The sequence below is a fragment of the Gallinula chloropus genome (genome assembly GCF_964237585.1).
Source record: "Gallinula chloropus genome assembly, chromosome: 1".
Taxonomy (NCBI): domain Eukaryota; kingdom Metazoa; phylum Chordata; class Aves; order Gruiformes; family Rallidae; genus Gallinula; species Gallinula chloropus.
This window is the reverse complement of record NC_140085.1, coordinates 189,460,250-189,485,244: the sequence shown is the minus strand read 5'-3', so window position 1 is coordinate 189,485,244 and position 24,995 is coordinate 189,460,250. Positions and strand designations below refer to the sequence as shown.

The window sequence follows — 24,995 nt, the reverse complement described above, 5'->3', positions numbered from 1 at the left end:
ACAAGTGATCTCTTTAAAACAACCACCTGGGTAAAAGCAGGAGGATATTAAGAAAAGCATTTGAGTTGGTTGTCCCTCCATACCTCTTATCTGCTAGATCTGTTTTATTTCCCACCAGCATAATGATGACATCGCTGCCCCGTTCCGTTCTGACGTCATCGATCCATTTTGTCGTTTGCTGGAACGAGTTTACATCTAACAGAAAAGAGCGGAGAGGATTATCACCACAGGCATTCTTCATGGATCACCAGGAAAGACATCTGGAAGACTTAAAGAAAAGCTTCATGTTCTCCAGAATTGGCATTATCAGGCAATGAAGAACCCCAAAAAAGGCGATGAGTGAACCCCAAAGTCTCCCCCCAACTGAAGTATAGGAGAATTTCAGCATTAACTTAAAAAGGACTGGTGCTTCCTGACAGGAGGATTCAAAGCCAGGGAGGGAAAAGTCTTCTCGCTGTGTTTCAGAGTATTTTCTTTCCTTTTGCTTAAGTTCAACATAAAATATTTTGAATAGAGAATGGGGGTGAAGGATTCTCCATTCCACACTGCTCATCCTCAGCGAGGTGTCCCTACAGCTTAAACTGCTTCTCAGAAGGACTCGATGGTCGCTGCACATTTTGGACAGCTTTAATTGCTTTATTACTTTCTGGGTTCAGGATTTACTCTAGGGAATAGCAGTGTTGGACAACACATGATTCCTGTGTCACTTAACTCTGAGTTCAAAATAGTTAGAGAATCACAAGATGCGTTAGGTGGGAAGGGACCTTTGAAGGCCATCTAGTCCCACCCCCTGCAGTGAGCAGGGACATCTTCACTAGAGCAGGTTGCTCAGAGCCCCATCCAGCCTGACCTTGAATGTCTCCAGGGATGGGGCCTTCACAACCTCTCTGAGCAACCTGGGACAGGGATTCACCACCCTCAGAGGGAAGAACTTCTTCCTAATGCCCAACCTAAACCTCCCCTTTTCCAGTTTAACCCATCACCCCTTATCCTATCGCTCCATGCCCTTGGGAACAGTTCTTCCCCAGCTTCCTACAGGCACCTTTCAGGGACTGGAAGGGGCTCTAAGGTCCCCCCAGAGCCTTCTCTTCTCCAGGCTGACCCAGCCCAACTCTCCCAGCCTGGCTTCACAGGAGAGCTGCTCCAAACCATTTGCATAGAAACCAAAGTACAAATTTAGCCTACACACAGACATTTTTTCTTAATGCTACATCCTCAAAAGCCTCAGGGTGAGACTTTTAGGAAGCTCTCCTCAAAAGGAGCCATACAGGAACCCTGCATTTACCTACTGGTTACACAAAGAGCATCTGAGTTGCTAAAGTAGGTTTCAGCCCTAAAAGGCGGGGGGTGGGGAAGGGGGGGCTCTGCAGCAGCTCTTGATGACTATTGATCTTTTTTAATGGCTTCTGCTGCATAGTAATATATCGTAGGCTAGGCAGTCACACCTTGAACCATTGCCAGCATCTTCCTTCTTCTCTTTACTACTTGATGACACTGAATTTGCTCAGTGAGTACAACCTGAGCTTAAATCTAAGCTATTTGTAACAATTAGAGCTGTTAGAGGCAGTTATAAATCAAAGGCCAAGCACTTCTGCCTTTGTATAGAATCAGGTCATTGCTCTTGGTCAATTCAGGTTTAAAAGCATCCAAAGGGTTTAATTCTCCTAAACTAAAGCTCTGTAAATAGGGAAAGGGGGTAAGTCAAGGGGGGGGGGCTCTGGTCTAAGGGGAGGAACAGAAGAAGGGTTGAAAAAAGCACTAATATTTTTAGTTCACAAAAAAATGTACATACCTTAGTGAGAAATGAAAGAGCAATTGTTAAAGGAGAAGGGCTCAGTGGTTAAACTGGACATGAAAGGGCCAGATTCAAATGGAAATGGAATGTTAATGCATCTCTCCCCCCCACACTCCGCCCCCAGCCCATGCCCAGATTTATCTGGTTTTTGGGGGGTAGGGGAGGGTAAATGGAGTGAAGCAAGCTACAGCTATCAGTGCAAAGTCTGGAATTGAAGAATTTGGTTATCTATCAACATGATTCAGGTGTTTGAGACCAAAAGTCTTAAGTGGTATTACAACCAAAAAAGCAAATGAAAGAGGGGAAAGTGCAACAAGACCGGGGGGACTCAGGGTTTTAGGGGAATGTGATGGGAAAGCGTAAAGGTATGATGTCATTTGTTAAGAGGTTTATATGTTACATCAGCAGCTTAAACCAGGAGAAAAGGAACAGTGGTGGGTTAGGGGTTTCTTTTTCATGCCAGAATGAAGACCAAGCAGATGACTGCGATAGGACCATGCAAAGCTAAGCTAAAGGATGGAAAAAGGGGCAAGAGGATTAGAAATGCAGAATTCCCCCCCACTCACTTGTGATATCATAAACAACAACTGCAACAGTGGAGTCACGAATGTAGCTAGGAATCAAGCTCCTGAACCGTTCTTGACCTGCTGTGTCCCATAATTGCAACCGTACCTAACAAAATCAGTCAAACAAGCAAGAAAAATCAGAAGAAAAAGGTCAAAGCCAGTGGAAAATACCTACTTGTGATATCGTAAACTACTACAGCAGCGGCAGAGTCGCGGATGTAACTGGGAATGAGGCTACGGAAACGTTCCTGACCCGCAGTATCCCACAGCTGCAACCTGATCTGTGGGTGGGAGAAAATGGAAAAAAAAAGCCAAACTGCCACTAAAAACCAAAGAGGAAATTAAATTGTACTTGTTGATCATGAAAAAAATTAAAGGAAAAGGAAAAAAAAAAAGCTAAATGAAGCTATTGATTCATGCAGGACGTGATGGGGGAATGGGAGCAGCGGCACGCTGTCTCCTCCTCAGCAAGCTTGCCCAAGCACTTGTTGTGGACTAACTGGTGTATGTGAAGCCATCTCAGCTTTCTGCTGTAGCCAAACTGGTTTATGTGAAGCCATCTCAGCTTTCTGTTGTAGGCAAACTGGTGTAAGTGAAGCTACAGCCAAACTGGTGCACATAAAGCTACCTCAGCTTTCTGCTGTAGCCAAGCTGGTGTACGCTCAGCTTTCTGCTGGCTTTAATTTGAAAAAAAAAAAACCCAGAAAACCCAATGTTTCCACTCCTAAAGGGGAGAAATGGAATTGTTCATGTTTCAAATTGAGAGGACCAACAAGAAAACTAAGGGCAATGTCCACCTGCAGTTCTCCCTACACAAGGTTTTCATGCTCTGCTGCCATCCTTCCACAGGACTCAAGTGTGTAACCTCCAGTGGAGGACCGTTGCTGGTGGAAGGATCAGACCTCAATTCTCAAGGAAGAGCCTTCAGCTGCCATCAAAGCCCAGGCAAAACTACTGCTGCGAGGTATTCAAGGAGGATAAAGCACTAATTACTGCTGTATATTTAAGCTTTAGCCACGCTGCAAAGTAACATGTGCAGGGATGAGGCTGAACGACTCTCACCATCAAGGTCCCGAAAGAGAAGGCAAGCTATGCTCAGAGCAGCACGCACAGCAGGACGCACAAGGGCCATGTTTTGGGAAGAACACTCCATCCAGCTCAGGCACTTCCAAGGCAACCCCATTTACGTGGTGCTTTAAGTGCAGCACTCTGCAATTTGCTTCTGCAAACAGCTCAACAGGTGAAGTTCTTCACTGGGGACCTGAACTTGGTTTAAACCACAGACCAGTTTAATTGCAGGAGCTGGTGCTGCACTAAGCTAAGAAACAAGGATCAAAACCTGAAGAGGATTTCTCCAAATTCCCACCACCACGTGCTCCCTCAACCTATCCACATCATCTCTTTCTTCAAACAGGATGATACCAGAGCACCTTCTGCTGCTGGCAAAAGATGCTCTCCCATTTTCCTGAGAGGAAAAGGGAGCTGTCTCTACAGCACTTGTGGGCTGGAAGCAGCTGGTCGGTGAAGGCTCTGTACTTCCAAGGGATCTCAGAACCTGGGGCTGCACAACTGCTGATCCTCATTCCTACTGCGCATAGAGAAGTGTGATAAGAACATCTTACTCACTGTTCGATCCTCCAAATACATGGTTTTTGATAAGAAGTCAATGCCAATTGTTGCCTGGAAAATAAAAACAAAAGAGAAGAAAAGAACATCTCAAATAAAATGTCAGAAAGCATAGTGATTCTCAGGGGACATAGAAACATTGATACATCAGGATTCAGCACTGAGAACGAGCAAAATACACTGCAAGACCCCTACCTGTAAGGAGGATGGAAGAAGCTGTTTCCTTAATATCCATAAGGAGAACAGAATCACAGAGTCACAGAACGACCAGGTTGGAAAAGACCTTTAAGCACATCAAGTCCAACCGTTCCTGTCCTGTGCTGACCCAGATCTCTCAGTACCTCATCTCCCCATCTGTTAAACACATCCAGGACCAGGGACTCAGCCCCTTCCCTGGGCAGCCTGTTCCACAGCCCCACAACTCTGCCAGGGAAGAACTTTTCCCTCACATCTGAGATGATCCTGCCCTGGTGCAGCTTGAGCCCATTGCCCCTTGTCCCATCTCCTGTCCCCTGGCTGAAGAGACCATCGCCTACCTCTCTGCACCCTCCTGGCAGGTCAGTGGAGGTGCTGAGAAGGTCTCCCCTCAGCCTCCTCTTCTCCAGGCTCAACACCCCCAGCTCCCTCAGCCGCTCCTCAGAGGATTTGCCCTCCAGCCCCTTCCCCAGCCTGGTTGCCCTTCTCTGGACTCGCTCCAGGACCTCCATGTCCATCTTATGGTGGAGAGCCCAGAACTGGACCCAGCACTCGAGGTGCAGCCTCACCAGTGCCCAGTCCAGGGGCACAATCCCCTCCCCAGACCTACTGGCCACACTGTGTCTGACACAAGCCAGGATGCCATTGGCCTTCCTGGCCACCCAGGCACACTGCTGGCTCATGGTCAGTCAGCAGTCACCCAACACCCCCAGGCCCTTCTCTGCCTGACAGCTCTCCAGCCAGTCTCCCCTAGGCTGTAGCGCTGCTCGGGGTTGTTCTGTCCCATGTGCAGCTCTCTGCACTTGGCCTTGTTAAACCTCATCCTGTTGGTCTCAGCCCATCGGTCCAGCCTGTTCAGATCCCTCTGAAGAGCCTCCCTACCCTCAGGCAGATCAACACTTCCTCCCAGCTTAGTGTCATCTGCAAACTTACTGAGGGAACATTCAAACCCTTGAAGGATACCACAAAGCAGAAAGAGTTAACTTTAACTTCGATTTACCCATGTCGCTTCACCCTGACAGCCCTGTGGGTCTCATCAAGGATTTTTTTTTTATTTTGTTTTTTTGACACATACACTTGAAATTTAGAGTCCACCAGCTAAAGCAGGGTATCTGGGCACACATCTGACTGCCCAATTCCTTAGCTTACCTTAACTTGAAGTCTTTTCCACCAAGGTCAAGGTGGACACCTTCACACCTGCTGCCGCACAAGCACAGGTTACAAGTACTAAAGCTCACTGCTGCATTGCTGGGTCCAAGTTTCTATACACTAATGGGAGCTTCAGGTAGAACATCCTTAGATACATTTAAGAGGAAAGCACTACTAAGCACCCTCAACAGGCCACTTCTCTAAGAACTTGGTGGATGAAAAACTTCCCGTGAGCCAGCAGTGTGCTCTTGCAGCTCGGAAGGGCGATGGGATCCTGGGCTCCATCAGCAGAGGGGTGGCAGCAGGGACAGGGAGGGGATTGTCCCTCTCTGCTCTGCCCTCGGGAGGCCCCAGCTAGAGTCCTGTGTCCAGAGCTGGGGCCCCAACACAAGAAAGATGGGGGACTGTTGGAGAGGGGTCAGAGGAGCCATGGAGATGATCAGAGGGCTGGAACACCTCCCCTAGGAAGAGAGGCTGAGGGAGCTGGGCTGATTCAGCCTGGAGAAGAGAAGGCTGCAGGGGGACCTCATTGCAGCCTTCCCGTCCCTGAAGGGAGCACAGAAACAGGAGGGGAATCAGCTTGTTAAATAAAGGGCAGAGAGTGGCAGGACAAGGGGGATGGAGTGAAGCTGAAGGAGGGAAGGGTTAGATGAGATATTAGGGGGAAGTTCTTTCCAGAGAGAGTGGTGAGGGGCTAGAACGGGTTGCCCAGAGAGGGGGTGGGTGCCCCATCCCTGGAGGTTGGTGGCCCTGCCTGTGGCAGTGGGGTTGGAACTGCATGATCATTGGGGTCCCTTCCAAGCCAGACCAATCTAAGATTCTATGATCTTCACCCCGCTTTTCAAGGCTGCAGGGAGGGTAAATCAAAGCTCTAGGAGTTTTGTTTGCAGCAGGGATACAACAGAATCACAAGGTTGGAAAAGCCCTTTAAGCTCACGGAGTCTAACAGTTCCTGTCCTATGCTAACCCGTATCTTTAAGTACCTCATCTACCTGTGTTTTAAACACATCCAGGGATGGTGACTCAACCACCTCCAATTGAGCTGACCTGCTTGGGCTATAAGGTTGCCCTGGCTTCAGCAGGACCCTGAGCAGCTCAAGCTCACCAGCAGTGTTCTCCAGGGCCCAGTCCTGTTTAATGTCTTTATCAATGATGTGGAGGAGGGAGTCGAGTGTGTCCTCAGTAAATCTGCAGATGATACCAAGATTGGCAGGAGTGTGGATCTGCCAGAGGGTAGGCAGGCTGTACAGAGGGACCTGGACAGGATCGATGGGCCGAGGCCAATGGCACGAGATTCAACTAGGCCAAGTGCTGTGTCCTGCACTTGGGTCACAACAACCCCATGCAAAGCTCCAGGCTTAGAGAGGGGTGGCTCAAGAGAAAGACCTAAAGTGAGCCAGCAGTGTGGATGGGTGGCCAAGAAGGCCTTCAACACCCTGGCCTGCATCAGGAACAGTGTGGCCAGTAGGACCAGGGAAGTGATCCTTCCTCTGTACTCAGCACTGGTGAGGGAGGACCTTGAGTACTTTGTTCAGGTTTGGGCCCCTCACTACAAGAAGGACATGGAGATGCTGGAGCGTGTCCACAGAAGGGCTACAAAGCTGGTGAAGGGTTTAGAAGACAAGTCTTATGAGGAGCAGCTGAGGGAGCTGGGATTGGTTAGTCTGGAGAAAGGAGACTTAGAGGAGACCTCTACAACTACCTGAAAGGCAGTTGTAGTGAGGTGGGGGTTGGTCTCTTCTCCCTGGTAGCTGGTGATGGGACAAGGGGAAACGGCCTGAAGCTGTGTCAGGGGAAGGTTAGGTTGGGTATTAGGGACAATTTCTGTACTGAAAGGGCTGTCAGATATTGGCCCAGGGAGGTAGGTGAGTCACCATCCCTAGAGGGGTTTAAAAGAAGAGCAGATGTTTTCCTTGGTGACATGGTCTGGTGTTGTTGGACTTAGTTGGGCTGGAGTTGGTTGGACTTGATCTTGAAGGTCTTTTCCAACCAAAACCATTCTATGACTCTATAAATGCTATGTCCAATGTCTGAGTAGAGGAAAAGTCTGCTTACTCATGGGGGGAAATACACAATGTGAAACTAAGCTAATTACTGTAATTAAGGTGGAAGCAGGTTTAACCTAGTTGTGAGATGCTGTGTGTCACATGGAACAAGAAGGAACCAGGCATGCTCTGGACACGATGCGAGGTGCTCTATGTCCCCATTACAAGTCTAAAGACACCAAGCAGAACAAGAAAAGCCACACTGTGGATGGGGTCACGTACAAGACGCTTCTGAACCCATCTGCCCTGACAAAATGATCGACTAATGAAGAACTGTCGTTACCCTATCTTAAAGGCTATACTCACTGACACAGAGCTACACAAGACCCTGCAAGGAAGCCTGAAGCAAAGCAAGAACCTGAATTATCTTTCAATTCACAGGCCACCATTTCAGCTCCCTCAACCCTGTTCCAAGTGGCTGAAGCTAAAGAGAAGCATAGCCCCTAATTCTGTTCTACACAGGGCTTCATCATGTTCGGTCCTTCATTATACATCTCATACTGTGACACAGGACAACAAAAACCTTTCCCAGCATGTCCATGGAGAAGGAAGAAGCATGTCCCTTGAGGAAAAAAAGCCTGAGAGGGAATCTGATCAATGGTTATCAATATCTGAAGGGTGGGACACAGGGGGACATGGCCAGCCTCTTCTCAGTGGCTGTTGGGGACAGGACAAGGGGCAATGGCCTCAAGTTGGAGCACAGAAGTTCCACAGCAATCTGGGGAAGAACTTCGTCCCGGTGAGGGAGCCCTGGGACAGGCTGCCCAGGGGGGCGTGGAGTCTCCTTCTCTGGAGATATTCCAGTCCCGTCTGGACGCCGACCTGTGCGACCTGTCCTAGGGAGCTGCTTTGGCAGGGGGGTTGGACACGATGAGATGTGAAGGTCTCTTCCAACCCCTGTGGTTCTGGGATTCTGTGAACGACACTATGCCAAGTACACCAACACCCAAACCAGGGACACATCAGTGATAGCTAAATGGAAGATATCTTGAAAGCTGTTCAGATTTCTTACCGGTTTAAGCCCCACTCATTCATTTTAAGTGATTCTGCAATCGTTTAGTCAATGGTGTCAGACCAGCTTCCCATGGAGACAACTGTATTATCATAAAGCTCAGAGGGGTCAAACCTCTTCAAGAAAGAACTAGGACACAAGCTCCAGAGAGAAAAGGAACAGACCTGAAGGAAAAAATCTGTGGGAATAAAAAACCCTCAACAGATTAAATAAAAGAAGCTTGTTCATATGTTCATGTAATTACAGTGGGTGGAAGGTCAAAGGATGTTTGCTCTCTTGGGAGCAGTGATGTGTACTCCAGCCCTTCTACACCACTAGAACTTTGCTTCTCCCATAGTTAGGGGAGAACTTGTATCTCATTCCACCCAACTTGAGGAATTCCTGAAGAGGCAGCAAGGAAATCATTAAGGGGTAAACAGATTTGAAGGAGACACTTGGGCAGTGACTAAGGAACAGAAGAGTCACAGCATTCTTCTTTCTTTCCCATTACCTTCTCCTCCCACCCCCCTAAAAAACTCTTCACATTCATCAAGGAACAGATTTTTCTCAGCTTAGTGTACTCACCAAGCCATGAAACGTTTTCTGCTCAGAGAAGACATACTTGTGGGAGCAGACAACAGTTGCTCTCCTAGAATTTAGGGAAGTTGGCTTGTGTCTACTTCAACTGACTTGTCAGCCAACGCAAAGCAGAAAGGGGGCTGCAGGGCCAACTGGAATAAAAGACAACCACCACTTCAGCCCCAACTTTTCTAACCTAAGCTTGTTTAAGAGTAAATAATAAGCATTAATAAGCAGTCACAGGATGGGGATGTGGAATAGTCGGGTTTGTGGTCTTTTTTCCAGCAGACAGCATAAAATAGTGTCCCCTAAAGTACCCATAGCCTTACAATCCACTGCTTTCTGCTCCCCAAGTCCTTGCTTACACTGCAGACCCTCCTGCTCACTTCTTTTTTAGAAGACCTGGTTGCTCGTTACATTCTTCTCCATAGAGTTGTTAAGATCTGCGATGGTCTGGTAGCAAACGGTGGGAAAACACCACCACAACTGCTGTTACCCTTCTGAACTACAGCTCCTCTTTCAAGTAGCAGCTAAGCTCCTCGAGCTGCACCCAACACTGAAATGCCATTTGGAAGGGTTATTAAAATACAAAACCCAAAGATCTTACAGTTAAGAATTTGCTCTTATGGACCACCATCAAATGGATTCTTCCTGCAACAGGAGATGTGGCAATAGAAGGACCTGATGGAAGATAATAATGTGGATTCATTTACCTGGTAGGTGTTGTCAAAGCTGTCATACATGAACCTGGTGATCAAGGAAGTCTTCCCCACTAAAAGAAGAAAAAATGAGAGAAAAACACAGCGTAAAGGAACCATTTCAGAGCAAGTTTTAAGCAAGTGATTTAAAAATGGATTTGTGAGGAGGTTTACTCAGTGTCTGATGGATCCACACTGTGGAATCAAACTTCTTGCCAGCAATGATGTCGTGGTTTTGGCCCAGCTGAGAGCTGGGAACCATACAGCCACTTGTTCTTTAGAAGGGAATAGGGGGGGGGGGGGAGTTGAAGGAGGAAGAAGGAAAAACCCAAGGAACCAAAACCTCATGGGCTGGGATAAGGATAGTTTACTGGGAGAGCAGAAAAATAGATATAATAACAACAGGACATTATAGCAAAATATGTAAAACTGGTGCTATACAATGCAGTGGCTCATTGAGCCGTACAGCTCAGAGCCATCCCAAAGACAGACTGTCCCCAAAACCACGCATCCTGGAGCTGCCTGCTTCTCCTCCCACCAGCCTCCCTTTTATGCTGAGCATTGGGATACCTGTTTTGGCCAGTTCAGGTCACCTGTCCTGGCTGTGTCCCCTCACTTTTCATTAGTAGGGACATATGAACAACTGAAAACAACTGTTTCTGGTGCTAGAAACATCCATGTGTTATCAGCACTGCTCCCATCCCAACTCCCCAACAGGGCATTCCACCCACTGCTGGAAAAGAAATTAACTCCATCCTAGCCCAAACCAGAACAAACGAGGGGCTATTGGGCTTTACAACCATCAAGTCACTAGCAAAAGTGGCATTCTTCTGCAGAAGGTTGGTTCCTGCATCATTCCCCAACACCAGTTTTACCTTCAAGAGACGAGCACTGAAATCACCTGGTTATGCCAGTTTCTACCAAGCAGTTCAGAAATTTTAGCTAAAGTAAATGAAGGAATCCAAGAGGTCTGACAACCCCTAAGACAACCCCTTACAAACAAGATGCTCTTCTCAAAACCCAAGGTAGTTAGATAGCTTTAAAATAGATCTAGTTCTACATCTCCTTGATGCATCACTCTCTGTATCTGTCATGGAAATGGTGGTCCCTGCTGTACTATTAGAGTAGTGTAAGACAAGATTGAAGAGCATCGTTGTCAAGAGGGTTGGGTACCATCTGCACACAATCCCCAGAGTCCTCATCACACCATTAACTTCCCCCTTCCTTTGACAGCGTCTTCACGACACCTTTTCATACAAGCAGGTTCAGCTGCTATTAAAACCAGGCCATCACACACCCCAGCGTGCCTGGGACATCACTCAGCTGTTGGGAAGGGGGTTGGCACTGCGATCAGAAGGTGTCACTGCAGCACATGCAGGCACACCTGAGAGGAACCCACACACCAGCAAAGTCTTTTTCACCCAGTAGTACCAGTTTCCTCTGGAACTGCCACTCAGCCCGGCCAAGTTAAATCACAAACGACATTAAACCACATCAAGATTCTAATTTCATAACCAAGATGTATGTAATGTGTGTATAATAAAATCACAGGATGATCTGGGTTGGAAGGGACCCCAAGGATCACACAGTTCCAACCCCCCTGACACAGGCAGGGACACCAACCTCCAGGCCTGGAGCTACACAAGGTTGCCCAGGGCCCCATCCAACCTGGCCTTGAACACCTCCAGGGATGGGGCACCCACCCCCTCACTGGGCAGCCTGTTCCAGCCCCTCACCACTCTCTCTGGAAAGAACTTCCCCCCGAAATCTCATCTAACCCTTCCCTCCTTCAGCTTCACTCCATCCCCCTTGTCCTGCCACTCTCTGCCCTTTAATAAGCTGATTCCCTTCCTGTTTCTCTGCTCCCTTCAGGGACGGGAAGGCTGCAATGAGGTCCCCCTGCAGCCTTCTCTTCTCCAGGCTGAATCAGCCCAGCTCCCTCAGCCTCTCTTCCTAGGGGAGGTGCTCCAGCCCTCTGATCATCTTCGTGGCTCCTCTGAACCTTCTCCAACAGTCCCACATCTTTCTTGTGTTGGGGGCCCAGCTCTGGACACAGGACTCCAGATGAAGCCCCATGAGGGCAGAGTAGAGAGGGACAATTCCTTCCCTGTCCCTGCTGCCACCCGTCTGCTGATGGAGTCCAGGATCCCATTGCCCTTCTGAGCTGTATTGTAACATCCCAGCAAGGTATCAGCCTACCTCATCACCTCATTCTCCCTAAAAGACACATCCTACAAGGCTCATTTTAAAACAGTCTTTGTCTCAACGCTTACTTGTTGTAAGCCAACGACACGTCCACACTGGGACGTAGCCTAACTCACACTCAACAGAGAACTTTTTACTGCTCTATGCCATCTGCACTGGGAGGGCCACCAGCAAGGCACACAGGAGCCAGAACATCTTGTTAAATACTCTTAATTGTAGGCAAATTATTTAGGGAACAGCAGAAGATGCCCAAGAACATGTACCACCTCCAGTTGTTTTCCTCTAACCTCCCTGCAGCTAGAATTGGCCATCTCCCATGGAGAGGGAAGAGCTGTATGACTTGTCACCCATCAAACATTGCAGGTACAGATAAAAGGCGGTGAGATGAGCACAAGCCAAAGCTTGGTTTGTTTTCTTCAAGTAAGCTTCCAGAGATGTTAGTCACAGAATCACAAAATCACTTCGGTTGGGAGAGACCTTTAAGATCACTGAGTCCAACCACAGCCTGACCATCTCTAGACCATGTCCTCAAGCATATCTACCTGCCTTTTAAACTCCTCCAGGGATGGTGATTCCACCACCTCCCTGGGCAGCCTGTTCCAATGCCTGACAACCCTTTCAGTACAGAAACTCTCAGTAAATAATTTCATTAAAGAAATAAACTTTCAGTAAAGAAACAGTCCTCTGCACGAGTATCAAGAGAGTAGGAGAATTTAAGACAAGATTTTGGGGTTGGAGGGTGTTTTGGGGGGGGCTTCTGGCTTTTAGGTTTGGGGTTCTTTTAAATTTTAGTAGAATATTTTCACAAAGGTTTCCATGATCATGCTTAAGCAGCATTTTATTCCACCTGCAAAGTTCAGTTACCTCTGGAGAAGCTCTAAACCAACAGGGATCCAGGAAACAGCCTTTGAGAAAAAGATTTTCCCAAGTTAAAATTTGAATTCCCAGGGAAATTGTTAAAATATTCTGCTCCATCGGCATAACTGGGCTCCCCATGAAGTTTAAAGGTAGATCAAACATTCCCTCTGGTGAGGAGGTTTGTGGAAGCAACACATCTCAGATGGGAAGGATTTCCAAATCCCTTATCCCCATGGATGCTGCGAATAAGAGTATAAGCTGGTGCAGGACAGAATCACAAGGTTGGAAAAGACCTTTGAGATCATCAAGTCCAACCATACAGCCAGGGACCATGACAGAATGGGTTTGTGGTCCAGACTCAGCTAAAGCTACGATCCTCAAGGGACACAGATGAGTGAATCCAACTGCTTCCTGCTGCAGCACATACTACAAATCCCAGGAATGGGTTTGAAGTACCACAAACAGGGTGGCTTTTCCTCACACGGCCACTAATGCAAACGGTCCAACTCAACTCTTCAGAGGTGCAAGGAGAATGTCATCAAACCCATGAAATCATTTGCTTTCAGGAGTCACAACCCATGAAGAACATTGAGGACTTCTGGCAAATCGTTTCCTATCCCACTATACATTGAGATGCTGATGACACCAAGCTGGGTGAAGGGTTAACATGCTAGAGGGAAGGGATACCATCCAGAGGAACCTGGTATGCTGCACAGATGGGACCATGTGAACTGCATGGAATTCGACAAAGCCAAGGGCAAGGTCCTGCACATGAGTTGGTGCAATCCCCAGCACAAGGACAGGCTGGGTGGAGAATGGATGGAGAGCAGCCCTGAGGAGGAGGACTTGAGGGTGCTGATCAAGCTCAACATGAGCCAGCAGTATGCGCTGACAGCTCAGAACGCCAACCCTTTCCTGGGCTGCATCAAGAACAGTGTGGCCAGCAGGTCTGGGGGAGTTTCTGTCCCTGTGCTCTGCTGCCTCCAGCTCAGGGGTTCCCAGGAAGGGAAAGACACAGACCGGTTGGACTGAGTCCAGAGGAGGCCACAGAGATGATCAGTGGGCTAGAGCACCTCTCCTGTGAAGCCAGGCTGAGAGAGTTGGGCTGGTTCAGCCTGGAGAAGAGAAGGCTCCTGGGAGACCTAATTGCAGCCGACTAATCCCTAAAGGGGTCCTACAGGAGAGTGGGAGAGGGGCTGGTCACCAGGGAGTGTAGGGACAGGACCAGGGGTGATGGCTCCAAGCTGAAAGAGGGCAGGGGTAGGTTAGACATTAGGAAGATATTCTTCGCTCTGAGGGGGGTGAGGCCCTGGCACAGGGTGCCCAGAGAGGCTGTGGAAGCCCCATCCCTGAAGGTGTCCAAGGCCAGGTTGGACAGGGCTTTGGGCACCCTGGTCTAGTGAGGGTGTCCCTGCCCATGGTAGGGGGTTGGAACTAGATGGGCTTTGAGATCCCTTCCAAATCAAAGCATTCTATGACTTTGTCTTCGAAGGAACCTGCTAGAAACCATAAGGTCTGAAAGGATTTTCTATTTCTTGAGCTTCCTTACCCTGCCTTCCCTCATGTCACAAGAGGAGACGACAAATACAGTGCTGCTTGGCTTGCTTACACCTAATCATCTACTCAAACCAACGTTTGGAGGGGTCTTAATGCACTTCAGTTCCAAAACATTTCTTCTCCAAACAGAACAAGCTTCTCTTTACACAGCATGGCAACAGACACCAGCCTGAGTTAGTACCGACTGTTCCCAGGTTTAATTCCAGCACAACTGCTGGAGCATCACCACTTCTCCTTTAAAAACACCCCCAAACAACAAAAACTGGCTTTATAAAAACCCTGGCAAAAGCTAAAGCCCACAATTCCCACCGGATCTATAAAAGGAAAAGCCAAAAAAATCTCTCCAGAAACTCACAGGTTTAGATTATATAGAGACACCTTGTCCAGAGGGTTAAAGGCTTTAAGCATTCTCTCTTTTGGAGGCTACTCCTAATATTTAACACCATCTCCTCCCCCTCCCCACACACACCGCCCCACCTGCTGATGGCAAGAACCATCCCATAATAAAAGAGCAGGATAAATCACCTCAGGATTAATATCCCATCTGTTGCACACTAAAGCGATGCAGATGCATGAGTTGATCCCTCCATCCCCACACTGCTCTAAGCCCTGTTTCACACAGCCTGAAGAGAGAAAACCCACAGAAATTAATCTGTTGTCAATTATGTCGATTGTATTTCTCCTGTATGGAAGCCCACCACAGGCCCTGAGGCCTGTGTCACATGTGATTTTGTGAATAAACACACTAACTGTATTTATGATGGGCCAAACTCCATGGTTACAAACTAAATTCCCTGTAAGACTAAGTCCTTATGAAGGGAAAACTCATTGTGCAGCCAGCACATCACAACCTGTACAAAGAATCACAGACTCTCAGAATTGTAGGGGTTGGGAGGGACCTCCAGAGATCATTTGGTCCAACCCCCCTGCCAAAGCAGCTCCCTAGGACAGGTCACACAGGTCGGCGTCCAGACGGGGCTGGAATATCTCCAGAGAAGGAGACTCCACACCCCCCTGGGCAGCCTGTCCCAGGGCTCCCTCACCCTCACCGGGAAGAAGCTCTTCCCCAGATTGGTGCCAAACTCCCTGTGCTCCAACTTGAGGCCATCGCCCCTTGTCCTGTCCCCATGGACACTGAGAAGAGGCTGGCCATGTCCCCCTGTGTCCCACCCTTCAGATATTGATAACCATTGATCAGATCCCCTCTCAGGCTTCTTCTCTCCAGGCTAAACAGCCCCAGCTCACTCAGCCTTTCCTCACAGGGGAGATGCTCCAGGCCTTTCATCATCTCCATGTCCCTCCTCTGGACTCTCTCCAGGAGATCCCTGTCTTTTTTATAGCAGGGAGCCCAGAACCGGACACAACACTCCAGGTGGGGCCTGACAAGGGCAGAGCAGAGTGGGAGGATCACTTCCTTTGACCTGCTGGCCACGTTCCTTTTGATGTCCCCCCAGGATCCCTCTTAGCCACCAGGGCACACTGCTGGCTCATGTCCACCCTGTCACCCACCAGGACCCCCAGGTCCCTCACTGCAGAGCTCCTCTCCAACAGCTCACCCCCAGCCTGTACTGGTACATGTGGTTATTAAACCATGGGTTTTGAGAGATGACTTTTCTGCTGTAATGACAACAAAGTCCACAGTGCCAGGTCCCAGTCACACAGTGGTGGCTTCAGGAGCTCAATCACACAGATCATTCCTGTGCACTCCTGGAAGGGAAGGACACGAGATCCAGCAGGGATTCTGAAGTTTGTACCTGACTTTCTAAGATGGTTTTCTTCAAGCTGTGCCAGCTCTGCTAGAACCTGGAGCTAGAGATCACTGGTGGCTCCTGTGCTGAACTGGTTATTCCCCAGCTGTAGATGTACTCCCTCCTCTAAGCATCAAACCTTAGCAGCGCCCAGCACTACACACTGCAGAGCCTGAGTCCTGCTTTCTTCTGGAAGGCTGCAGGGAAAGCAGAGAGAAATGTTCTCCTGACAAGGCAGTAAGTAGAATCACAGATTGTGTAAGGTTAGAAGGGACCTTTAATGCCCATCTAGTCCCACACCCTGCAGTGAGCAGGGACATCTTCACTAGAGCAGGTCGCTCAGAGCCCCAGCAAGCCTGACCCTGAATATCTCCAAGGATGGGGCCTCCACCACCTCTCTGGGCAACCTGGGCCAGGGATCCACCACCCTCAGAAGGAAGAGCTTTTCCCTAATACCCAATTTTTGTGGCCTCCTCTGGACACGCTCCAACAGGTCCATGTCCTTCTTGTGCTGAGGGCTCCAGAGCTGGACACAGCACTGCAGGTGAGGTCTCCCCAGAGCAGAGCAGAGCTGAGGGGCAGAATCCCCTCTCTCCATCTGCTGGCCACACTCCTTGGGATGCAGCCCAGGATGGGGTTGGCCTTCTGGGCTGCAGATGCACATTGGTGGCTCATGTTGAGCTTCTCATCCACGAGTCCCCCCAAGTCCTTTTCCTCAGGGCTGCTCTCCGGCGCATCATCTCCTGGCCTGTGTGGATAATGGGGGTTGTCCCCACCCAGGGGCAGGACCCTGCTATTGACTTTGTTGAACCTCCTGAGGTTCCCCTGGGCCCACTTCTCCAGCCCATCCAGCTTCCTTTGGATGGCACCATCCACATCAATTCTGATAAGTTCAATGTTTTAATATATTATGGGATGGAAAGACGAAGGCTGTTCTGATCTATAAAAATAGGAAACTCCTAAAAGGAAAGACCTGATCATTGGTTCAGCACCGAAACATGTAGATGCCTAAATAAGAGCGTCCTACTAAATCAGCAACCCCATCTCTGGCAAACAGTGACGTTGCCAAGCCACATAATTGAGTTAAAAACAGGAACCTGTGAAGCTATCAAGAAAATTACCATTAACTATGAGAGCCCAAACTCAAAGCTTTCAACAGCTAATTGAGTCAACTTGATCAAAGCTCTTTGTCTGGGAGCCTTGAGCCACTGCCTAGCACTTATTTGAGACAGAGCATTCATCTGTGAGATGAAATCAATACATTAATCTCATAGTTCCAGCAACTTTGATCTGACAGCATCAGCAGCAGAAGAGATTTCAAGGTCATTCATCTGATTATTGAAGACTGCCTCAACCCGCTTCTGGGGCCTTCTGTACTGGAGATGTCCCAAAGCCAACTGCCACTAATGACATTGATTAACTGTGGGGACCAACAGCTCCTCTGCACCAGTGTGCACAGAATACAGGCTACTGGGTACTGCTGGCAGCACTGGGAGCAGCACACCATGCTGCGTGCTCTAACAAGTCACCGGGGAGATTCTCAGGGATGGAAGAGACCCATCATATCACCTCCCCACCAGCCTGGGATTAGAAGGTGGTTTGTTGCCTGGCAGAGGCTGGAAAGGGCTCACAGTACAGGCAGGAGTGACCTACAGGAGGAAAAGTATTTGGGATTGGACCACTTGTCCCGTTCGGTGTACAAGAGCAGCAGCAGCAGTCCTCACCTCCCCGTTTCATTGTCAGAGGCACACAGTGGTCACAGAAACACCAGGTTGGAACAGACCTTTAAGCTCATCAAGTCTCTTCTCCAGGCTGAACACCCCCAGCTCTCTCAGCTGCCCCTCACAGGATTTGCCCTCCAGCCCCTTCCCCAGCCTGGTTGCCCTTCTCTGGACTCGCTCCAGGACCTCCATGTCCTTCTTATGGTGAGGAGCCCCAGAACTGGACCCAGCACTCGAGGTGCAGCCTCACCAGTGCCCAGTCCAGGGGCACAATCCCCTCCCCAGACCTACTGGCCACACTGTGTCTGACACAAGCCAGGATGAAGAAAGCCTGCTCTCATCACACACACACAGTGTAATCCCCAAAGTTCACTTCCCAAGACCCCTTTCAGATTAGGCTGAAGGATAAATCCCAGTGATGCTACAACGTTTTTTCTCAGATAAGCTCACCTCAAAGCCTTCACTGGAAGGGTTTCCTTTACTAGACACACATATCTCAGCTTATCCAGCAATAACCCAGGTGCTCACAAGGATCAGTGTTTCTGGCTGAGAAATCAAACTCCGTTCTGCCCTCAGCTCTCACAACAGATGACCTGACACCACTTGAGGAATCCGGTTGAAAAATCACAGCTCCAAGTTCTTCCAGCTGCTGGCCTCACAGCTTTCATGCTCAGATTTGCTGAAGCTTTGGAGCCCAATACTTAAAACTGTTGCCAAAACTTGAGAGATTGAACGCTGAGGATCAGAGAACTTGCTAATGCAGACCTGGATAAAGCAACCTAAGGCAACAAGACGAAAGTGTAGAGTTCTGCATCTGGGGAAGAACAGCCCCAGGTACCAGTAGAGGTTGGGGATAGATCTGTTAGAGAGCAGCACAGGGAAGAGGGACCTGGAGGTCCTGGGGGACAGCAGGATGGCCATGACCAACAATGTGCCCTCGTGACTAGTAAGACTGATAGCACCCGGGGGTGTATGAGAAGAATGGTGGTTAATAGGTCAAGAGAGATCCTTCTCCCCCTCTGCTCTGCCTTGGTGAGACCCCACCTGGAATATTGGGTCCAGTTCTGGGTACCTCAGCTCAAGGAGGACACAGAACTCCTTAGAAGAGCCCAGTGCAGGGCCACCAAGGTGATGGAGGGAGTGGAACCCCTTCCTGATGAGGAGAGGCTGAGGGAGCTGGGCCTCTTGAGCCTGGAGAAGAGGAGACTGAGGAGTGACCTCATCAATGTCTATCAACATGTAAAGGGTGAGAGTCAGGAGGCCGGAGCCAGGCCGGAGCTCAGGGATGGCAGCAACAGGACAAGGGGCAGTGGGTGCAGCTGGAGCAGAGGAAGTTCCATGAGAATGTCAGGAGGAACTTTGTCCCTGTGAAGGTGCCAGAGCCCTGGGCCAGGCTGCCCAGAGAAACTGTGGAGTCTCCTTCTCTGGAAACATTCAAACCCCATGATCAGGAGTTGGACCAGATGATCTCTCGAGGTCCCTTCCAACCCCTATGATTCTCTAATTTTATGATCCTGGATGTGTTCCTGTGGGATTTAGTCTGGGTGATGCTGCTCTGGCAGAGGGGTTAGACTAGATGACCTCTCAAGGTCCTTTCCACCCCCCATCATTCTGTGGCTCTGTGAAAAAACATTGATGAGAACAATGTACTGAATGATGTATGTGTGAAAACCCTTCCTAGAGCTTTATTTTAAAAGCAGCCACCAAAGAAGGTTGCTCACAGCTGACTGAAAAAGATCTCTAGGAGCCAGTAATCAAGAATATTTTAAGAGCTCAGGCTGACGTCCCCTAAAAACAGAAGCAGCTTCTTTCAAAAAAAAAAAAAAATATTTAAAATATCTTCCTCTTCTCCTCACTGCCAAGCTGTGGGAATTTCACCCAGCTCCCCCAAAAGCCAGGAACAAAACTCATTCATTATCCTAAAGACACTGCCAGAGCCAGACTGCGTTAAACTAACATTCTCAGGAAGATTGAGTTTATCCATAGTCACAGCTGAGCAACTCTGAGGACAGTGTCAAGCCCAGTCCCAGAGCAGAGGATAAAAGCAGGGTTGATGTGGTCTCATCACGATACTCTAATTAGTTTTTTACCCTGATGGTTGGGTTTTTATGCCCCCCACATTGATTCTGCTTCTGCTCTATTGTAAAACCTCTTTTCTTACAGAAAGACCAGGTTGGAAAAGACCTTTAAGCTCATGGAGTCCAACCATTCCTGTCCTATGCTGTCCCAAATCTCTCAGTACCTCATCTCCCCATCTGTTAAAAACCCCCAGGGATGGGGATTCAGCCCCCTCCCTGGGCAGCCTGTTCCACAGCCCCACAACTCTGCCAGGGAAGAACTTTTCCCTCACATCTGAGATGACCCTGCCCTGGTGCAGCTTGAGCCCATTGCCCCTTGTCCCATCTCCTGTGCCCTGGCTGAAGAGACCATCGCCCACCTCTCTGCACCCTCCTGGCAGGTCAGTGGAGGCACTGAGAAGGTCTCCCCTCAGCCTCCTCTTCTCCAGGCTCAACACCCCCAGCTCCCTCAGCTGCTCCTCAGAGGATTTGCCCTCCAGCCCCTTCCCCAGCCTGGTTGCCCTTCTCTGGACTCGCTCCAGGACCTCCATGTCCTTCTTATGAAGAGGGGCCCAGAATTGGACCCAGCACTTGAGGTGCAGCCTTCACCAGTACCCAGTCCAGGGGCACAATCCCCTCCCCAGACCTACTGGCCACATTGTGTCTGACACAAGCCAGGATGCCATTGGCCTTCCTGGCCACCTGGGCACACTGCTGGCTCATGGTCAGTCAGCAGTCACACAGCACCCCCAGGTCCTTCTCCATCTGGCAGCTGTCTAGCCATCTAGAAGATGCTGCTGGTAGCAGCCAGCAGGTCCTCCATGACTGTAGGGGGAAAGAAGGATAACAGAGCAACCAGTTCAGTATGGGTGTTCCGGTGGTTTATTTCTGTGGGTTTCATGGCATCCTACCTCACAAAGTAATTCTAGAAAGGCAGACATGTTCAATATCGATATCAAACAACTGTAGTTGACCTTTATAGGCTAATGAATCCCTGCCAATCCTTCATTCCTTTTCAGGTCAGCACCCATAACAAAGCTTTCCCCCCCCCCCGCTCCTTTAATTAAAAGCATTATTGAAATCTGTTTGATACAGTCCTGGATCAATTACTGTGACCTCAGGGACTGCCGGGAGTCTATCGCTATCAATTTCAGAATCATTGGCTTGTACCTAACAAAGCAGAGTAGGTAAATCAGCTCCTAGGGTATGTTCCTCATGCGCTGCACAGTGCTGTGTCAGGCCACACACCTGTGGCTCCAGCTCTGGAGCCTTCAGCACAAGAAGGACATGGACCTGTTGGAGCAGGTCCAGAGGAGCCCACAAAAATAACCCAAGGGCTGGAGCATCTCTGGTGTGAAACCAGGCTGGGAGAGTTGGGCTGGGTCAGCCTGGAGAAGAGAAGGCTCTGGGGGGGCCTTAGAGCCCCTTCCAGTCCCTGAAAGGTGCCTGTAGGAAAGCTGGGGAAGAACTGTTCCCGAGGGCATAGAGCAACAGGATAAGGGGTGATGGGTTAAACTGGAAAAGGGGAGATTTAGGTTGGGGATTAGGAAGAAGCTCTTCCCTCTGAGGGTGGTGGATCCCTGGCCCAGGTTGCCCAGAGAGGTGGTGGAGGCCCCATACCTGGAGACATTCAGGGTCAGGCTTGCTGGGGCTCTGAGCGACCTGCTCTAGTGAAGATGTCCCTGCTCACTGCAGGGGATGGGACTAGATGGCCTTCAGAGGTCCCTTCTTCCAACCTTACACATTCTATGATTCTATGAAAAGATGCTGAGGTGTTTGTAGCACACTAACCAGTAATTTCAGGGATGTGCTTATCAAAATCAGCTGTTCAAAGTCTGCAACAACGCATGAAACCAAGATCCTAACATCCACAAGGTAACAGGAGCCTAAGGAATTCAAGGTCAGGTTTGATGGTGCTCTGAGCAACCTTATCTAGTGAAGATGTTCCTGCTCAGTGCAGGCCCCTCTGAGTGTTATGTCATACAAAACAGTATCACCATTCAGTAGCCTTTTACAACCGGAGGTGAGAAGAAAGCTCAAGCTGCTCCAACACCTCCTCTCCTTCTCCTCCCCAAATTAAAACAGAGCAGCCACTTGAGACAATAAAACACATGGTAGAATTCCCTGGTGTAAAGTCCATGAGGATTTTAACTCTACCACCTCATCCTTCCTCATCATCACCCTTCCCAGCTGAATGTCTCCCTCTTACGTGCTTTTCACACGTCTTGGTGGGCTCCAGCACTGGCAGAGACATTTCACATCAGTTTTAGTGGTGACAGCTTGGACTTTTCAGGTGGTACTTGGGATCAGATGTTTTAACACAGATGGCTCTGGAGGAACCTGTGGTGGAGGATTCCCATAGCCCAATGTCAATGCCATGGCAGCCTGTCCAGCCTTCAGGAGCTACAGGGAAGGGCATGCTTCAGGTTTTCTACTTGCATTGGTTTGTCCCCAGCTGACAAAGCAGTAAGAAGCAACACATAACAGCCACCACCACAGCTGTTCAAAGGCCACAGATATTAGAAGCAATCAAACGTCCTATGTCTACAGAAATTAATCAACTGAATAATACAAGGGACTCTCAGAAGCTCAAAGTTAATCCTGAAGCATGTCAATTCTTTTTTCTCTCCCACTCCCCATCCCAGGCCATAGTACTGGACACCACAGAATCACAGAGCATTAGGAGTTGGAAGGGACCTCAAAAAATCTAGTCCAACCCCCTGCCAGAGCAGGATCACCCAGACTAAATCCCACAGGAACACGTCCAGGATCACTGGGTTTGAATGTCTCCAGAGAAGGAGACTCCACAGCCTCTCTGGGCAGCCTGGCCCAGGGCTCTGTCACCCTCACAGGGACAAAGTTCCTCCTGACATTCCCATGGAACTTCCTCTGCTCCAGCTGCACCCTCTGCCCCTTGTCCTGTCGCTGCCATCCCTGAGAAGAGCCTGGCTCCAGCCTCCTGACTCTCACCCTTTACAGATTAATAAACATTAATTATCACACAGCATCTTAACATCCTTACTAACCTTGAAGTGCCAAATTCAGAGTATTAAAATCTTATCAGTGCCCAATCCTCCAGCTCAGGTTAAGATGTGCTGCTCATCATCTAGCTCCCCTTCAGGGAAGATGCTGGAAGAAGGGTTGATTCTCTTCAAAATTCCTTTTTTTTTTTATCCTAAACACACATTTTAATTCCTTCCCAAGTGAACATTAATGGCATTGCTCTAGTTAAGAAACCAGAGAGCTCCACCCAAAATAGTGATGAATCTAATGAGATCCAGCATCTCACCAAGAACACAGTGAAAGGAAGAAGGTACCTGGTACCTGAAGGTATGTGAAGGATGGTACCTGGACTCAGAAACAACCCCCCTTCCCCTCCCAGCCAGACACAGCCCTGAGCAGTATGAAGTACTGAAAGACACTGAACAAAAGGAACTTATTTTCTCATTGTAACTTTGATTTTATTATGTCCTTACACAGATAGCATCCAAACTGGACTATCCAAGGCAAGTTGAGATGGTTCATTACTGCTGAGCACCTGCTTTGATTACAAAGCCAAGTTTCACTCATTTAAGGATTAAATAAATGAAGAACCAGCATGGGCAGAATGTTTGCTGCTGAGGAAATTTCCATTTTCTCTCTTACCATGTAACAATCTTGAACTTGTGATGGAGGAATCTCGGAAGAAAAATAATTTTCAAGTCTCAACTTCACAAAGGAGAAAGTGTGACATCAGCCTTTTAGCCCACCAGACAGCCTTCAGCACCCTGGTGTTAAAAAAAGCCTGCCTTTAACAAACCAGAACAGCCCATAAGCTCGGTACACAAGCCTAAATGGATGGTAGGAAGCATGCTCATGAATATTTATGAGTGTCTGGTGCAGAACAGCAGGAAGAGAATCAACAGAGTGGAGTGAACTAGCATGATGTAACAAGGAATGACACCTACCTAGCAGATGAGCACACATAAAGGCATTATGTGAATGGCTGGTATCATCCGCAGCTTCTCACAGTAACGGGGACACAAAGAAAGGAAGGAAGGAAGCCTGTGCTCGCAGCGATGCCATGCGAAGGAGTAAAAGTACACCCCAACGCAGTGCCACAACCCCGCAGCTCACACGCGGTGCTGATCACTTGAGGCTGCATCACAGAATCCCAAGGTTGGAAAAGACCTTTAATTTCATCAAGTCCAACTGTTCCTGTGCTGACCCAGATCTCTCAGTACCTCATCTTCCCCTCTGTTAAACACCCCCAGGGGTGGGGACGCAGCCCCCTCCCTGGGCAGCCTGTTCCACAGCCCCACAACTCTGCCAGGGAAAAACTTTTCCCTCCCATCTGAGCTGACCCTGCCCTGGTGCAGCTTGAGCCCATTGCCCCTTGTCCCATCTCCTGTCCCCTGGCTGAAGAGACCATCGCCCACCTCTCTGCACCCTCCTGGCAGGTCAGTGGAGGCACTGAGAAGGTCTCCCCTCAGCCTCCTCTTCTCCAGGCTCAACACCCCCAGCTCCCTCAGCCACTCCTCAGAGGATTTTCCCTCCAGCCCCTTCCCCAGCCTGGTTGCCCTTCTCTGGACTCACTCCAGGACCTCAATGTCCTCCCAATTCCCTCCCCAGACCTAATAGCCACACTATTTCTGACAGATGCCATTGGCTTTCTGGGCACCCAGGCACACTGCTGGCTTGTATTTTCCTCTCAGAGGCAGGGGGCATGATGTGATTTTCCTAAAGGATTCTGAAGAGTTATGATAAAAATATCTATCTACTGTGTGTGGTTTTGTTACAGTCCCAGGAAACGAGTGAATTGTGGGGCTCCTTGAGCCTCAGTAAAACGACATCAAATGGCACACCCCACTAAAGCAATCTGTCACTCAAGGAGGTAAAGATTAAAACCATCATCGTAGCCAAAGAGGAATTTTTTCTAACAGAAATTGCTGAATACCCATTTCAAGCCTCATCCAAAATCTACAGGTTGCCCAAGCATATGAAAGGAAGCTGTGTCCTTGCTCCTGAGAAGCAAAGAGGAATATTCTTGTGGAGAGAGAGATCCAGTCAATCTCTCCAGGCAATAACCCACACAAAGGAGGAGTTTTCATGCCTGCTGCCCGGCCGACTGCTCTTTCCTGTCAAGCACTTCCATAATTTACCAAAAGGGCCCAATTATTCCCTTATCTACAACAACCAGTAATCAAATGATTAACACTTCAGCAA

General features: G+C 49.0%; 1 protein-coding gene across 3 annotated transcripts in view; it reads right to left on the bottom strand.

The window, feature by feature from the left end:
• The window catches only part of RAB6A (RAB6A, member RAS oncogene family), a 67,172-nt gene that overhangs the window by 12,572 nt on the left and 29,605 nt on the right, over positions 1 to 24,995 (bottom strand). Inside the window, exons 2-6 of one of the 3 annotated variants that reach the window (XM_084264347.1) lie at positions 9,660 to 9,718; positions 3,988 to 4,041; positions 2,520 to 2,642; positions 2,362 to 2,467; positions 84 to 195 (exon numbers count right to left, since the gene is read on the bottom strand). In XM_084264347.1, coding sequence (XP_084120473.1) covers positions 84 to 195; positions 2,362 to 2,467; positions 2,520 to 2,642; positions 3,988 to 4,041; positions 9,660 to 9,718 — 454 coding nt within the window. The remainder of the gene's footprint in view (positions 1 to 83; positions 196 to 2,361; positions 2,468 to 2,519; positions 2,643 to 3,987; positions 4,042 to 9,659; positions 9,719 to 24,995) is intronic. The other 2 variants (XM_084264346.1, XM_084264345.1) reach the window with 2 other exon arrangements.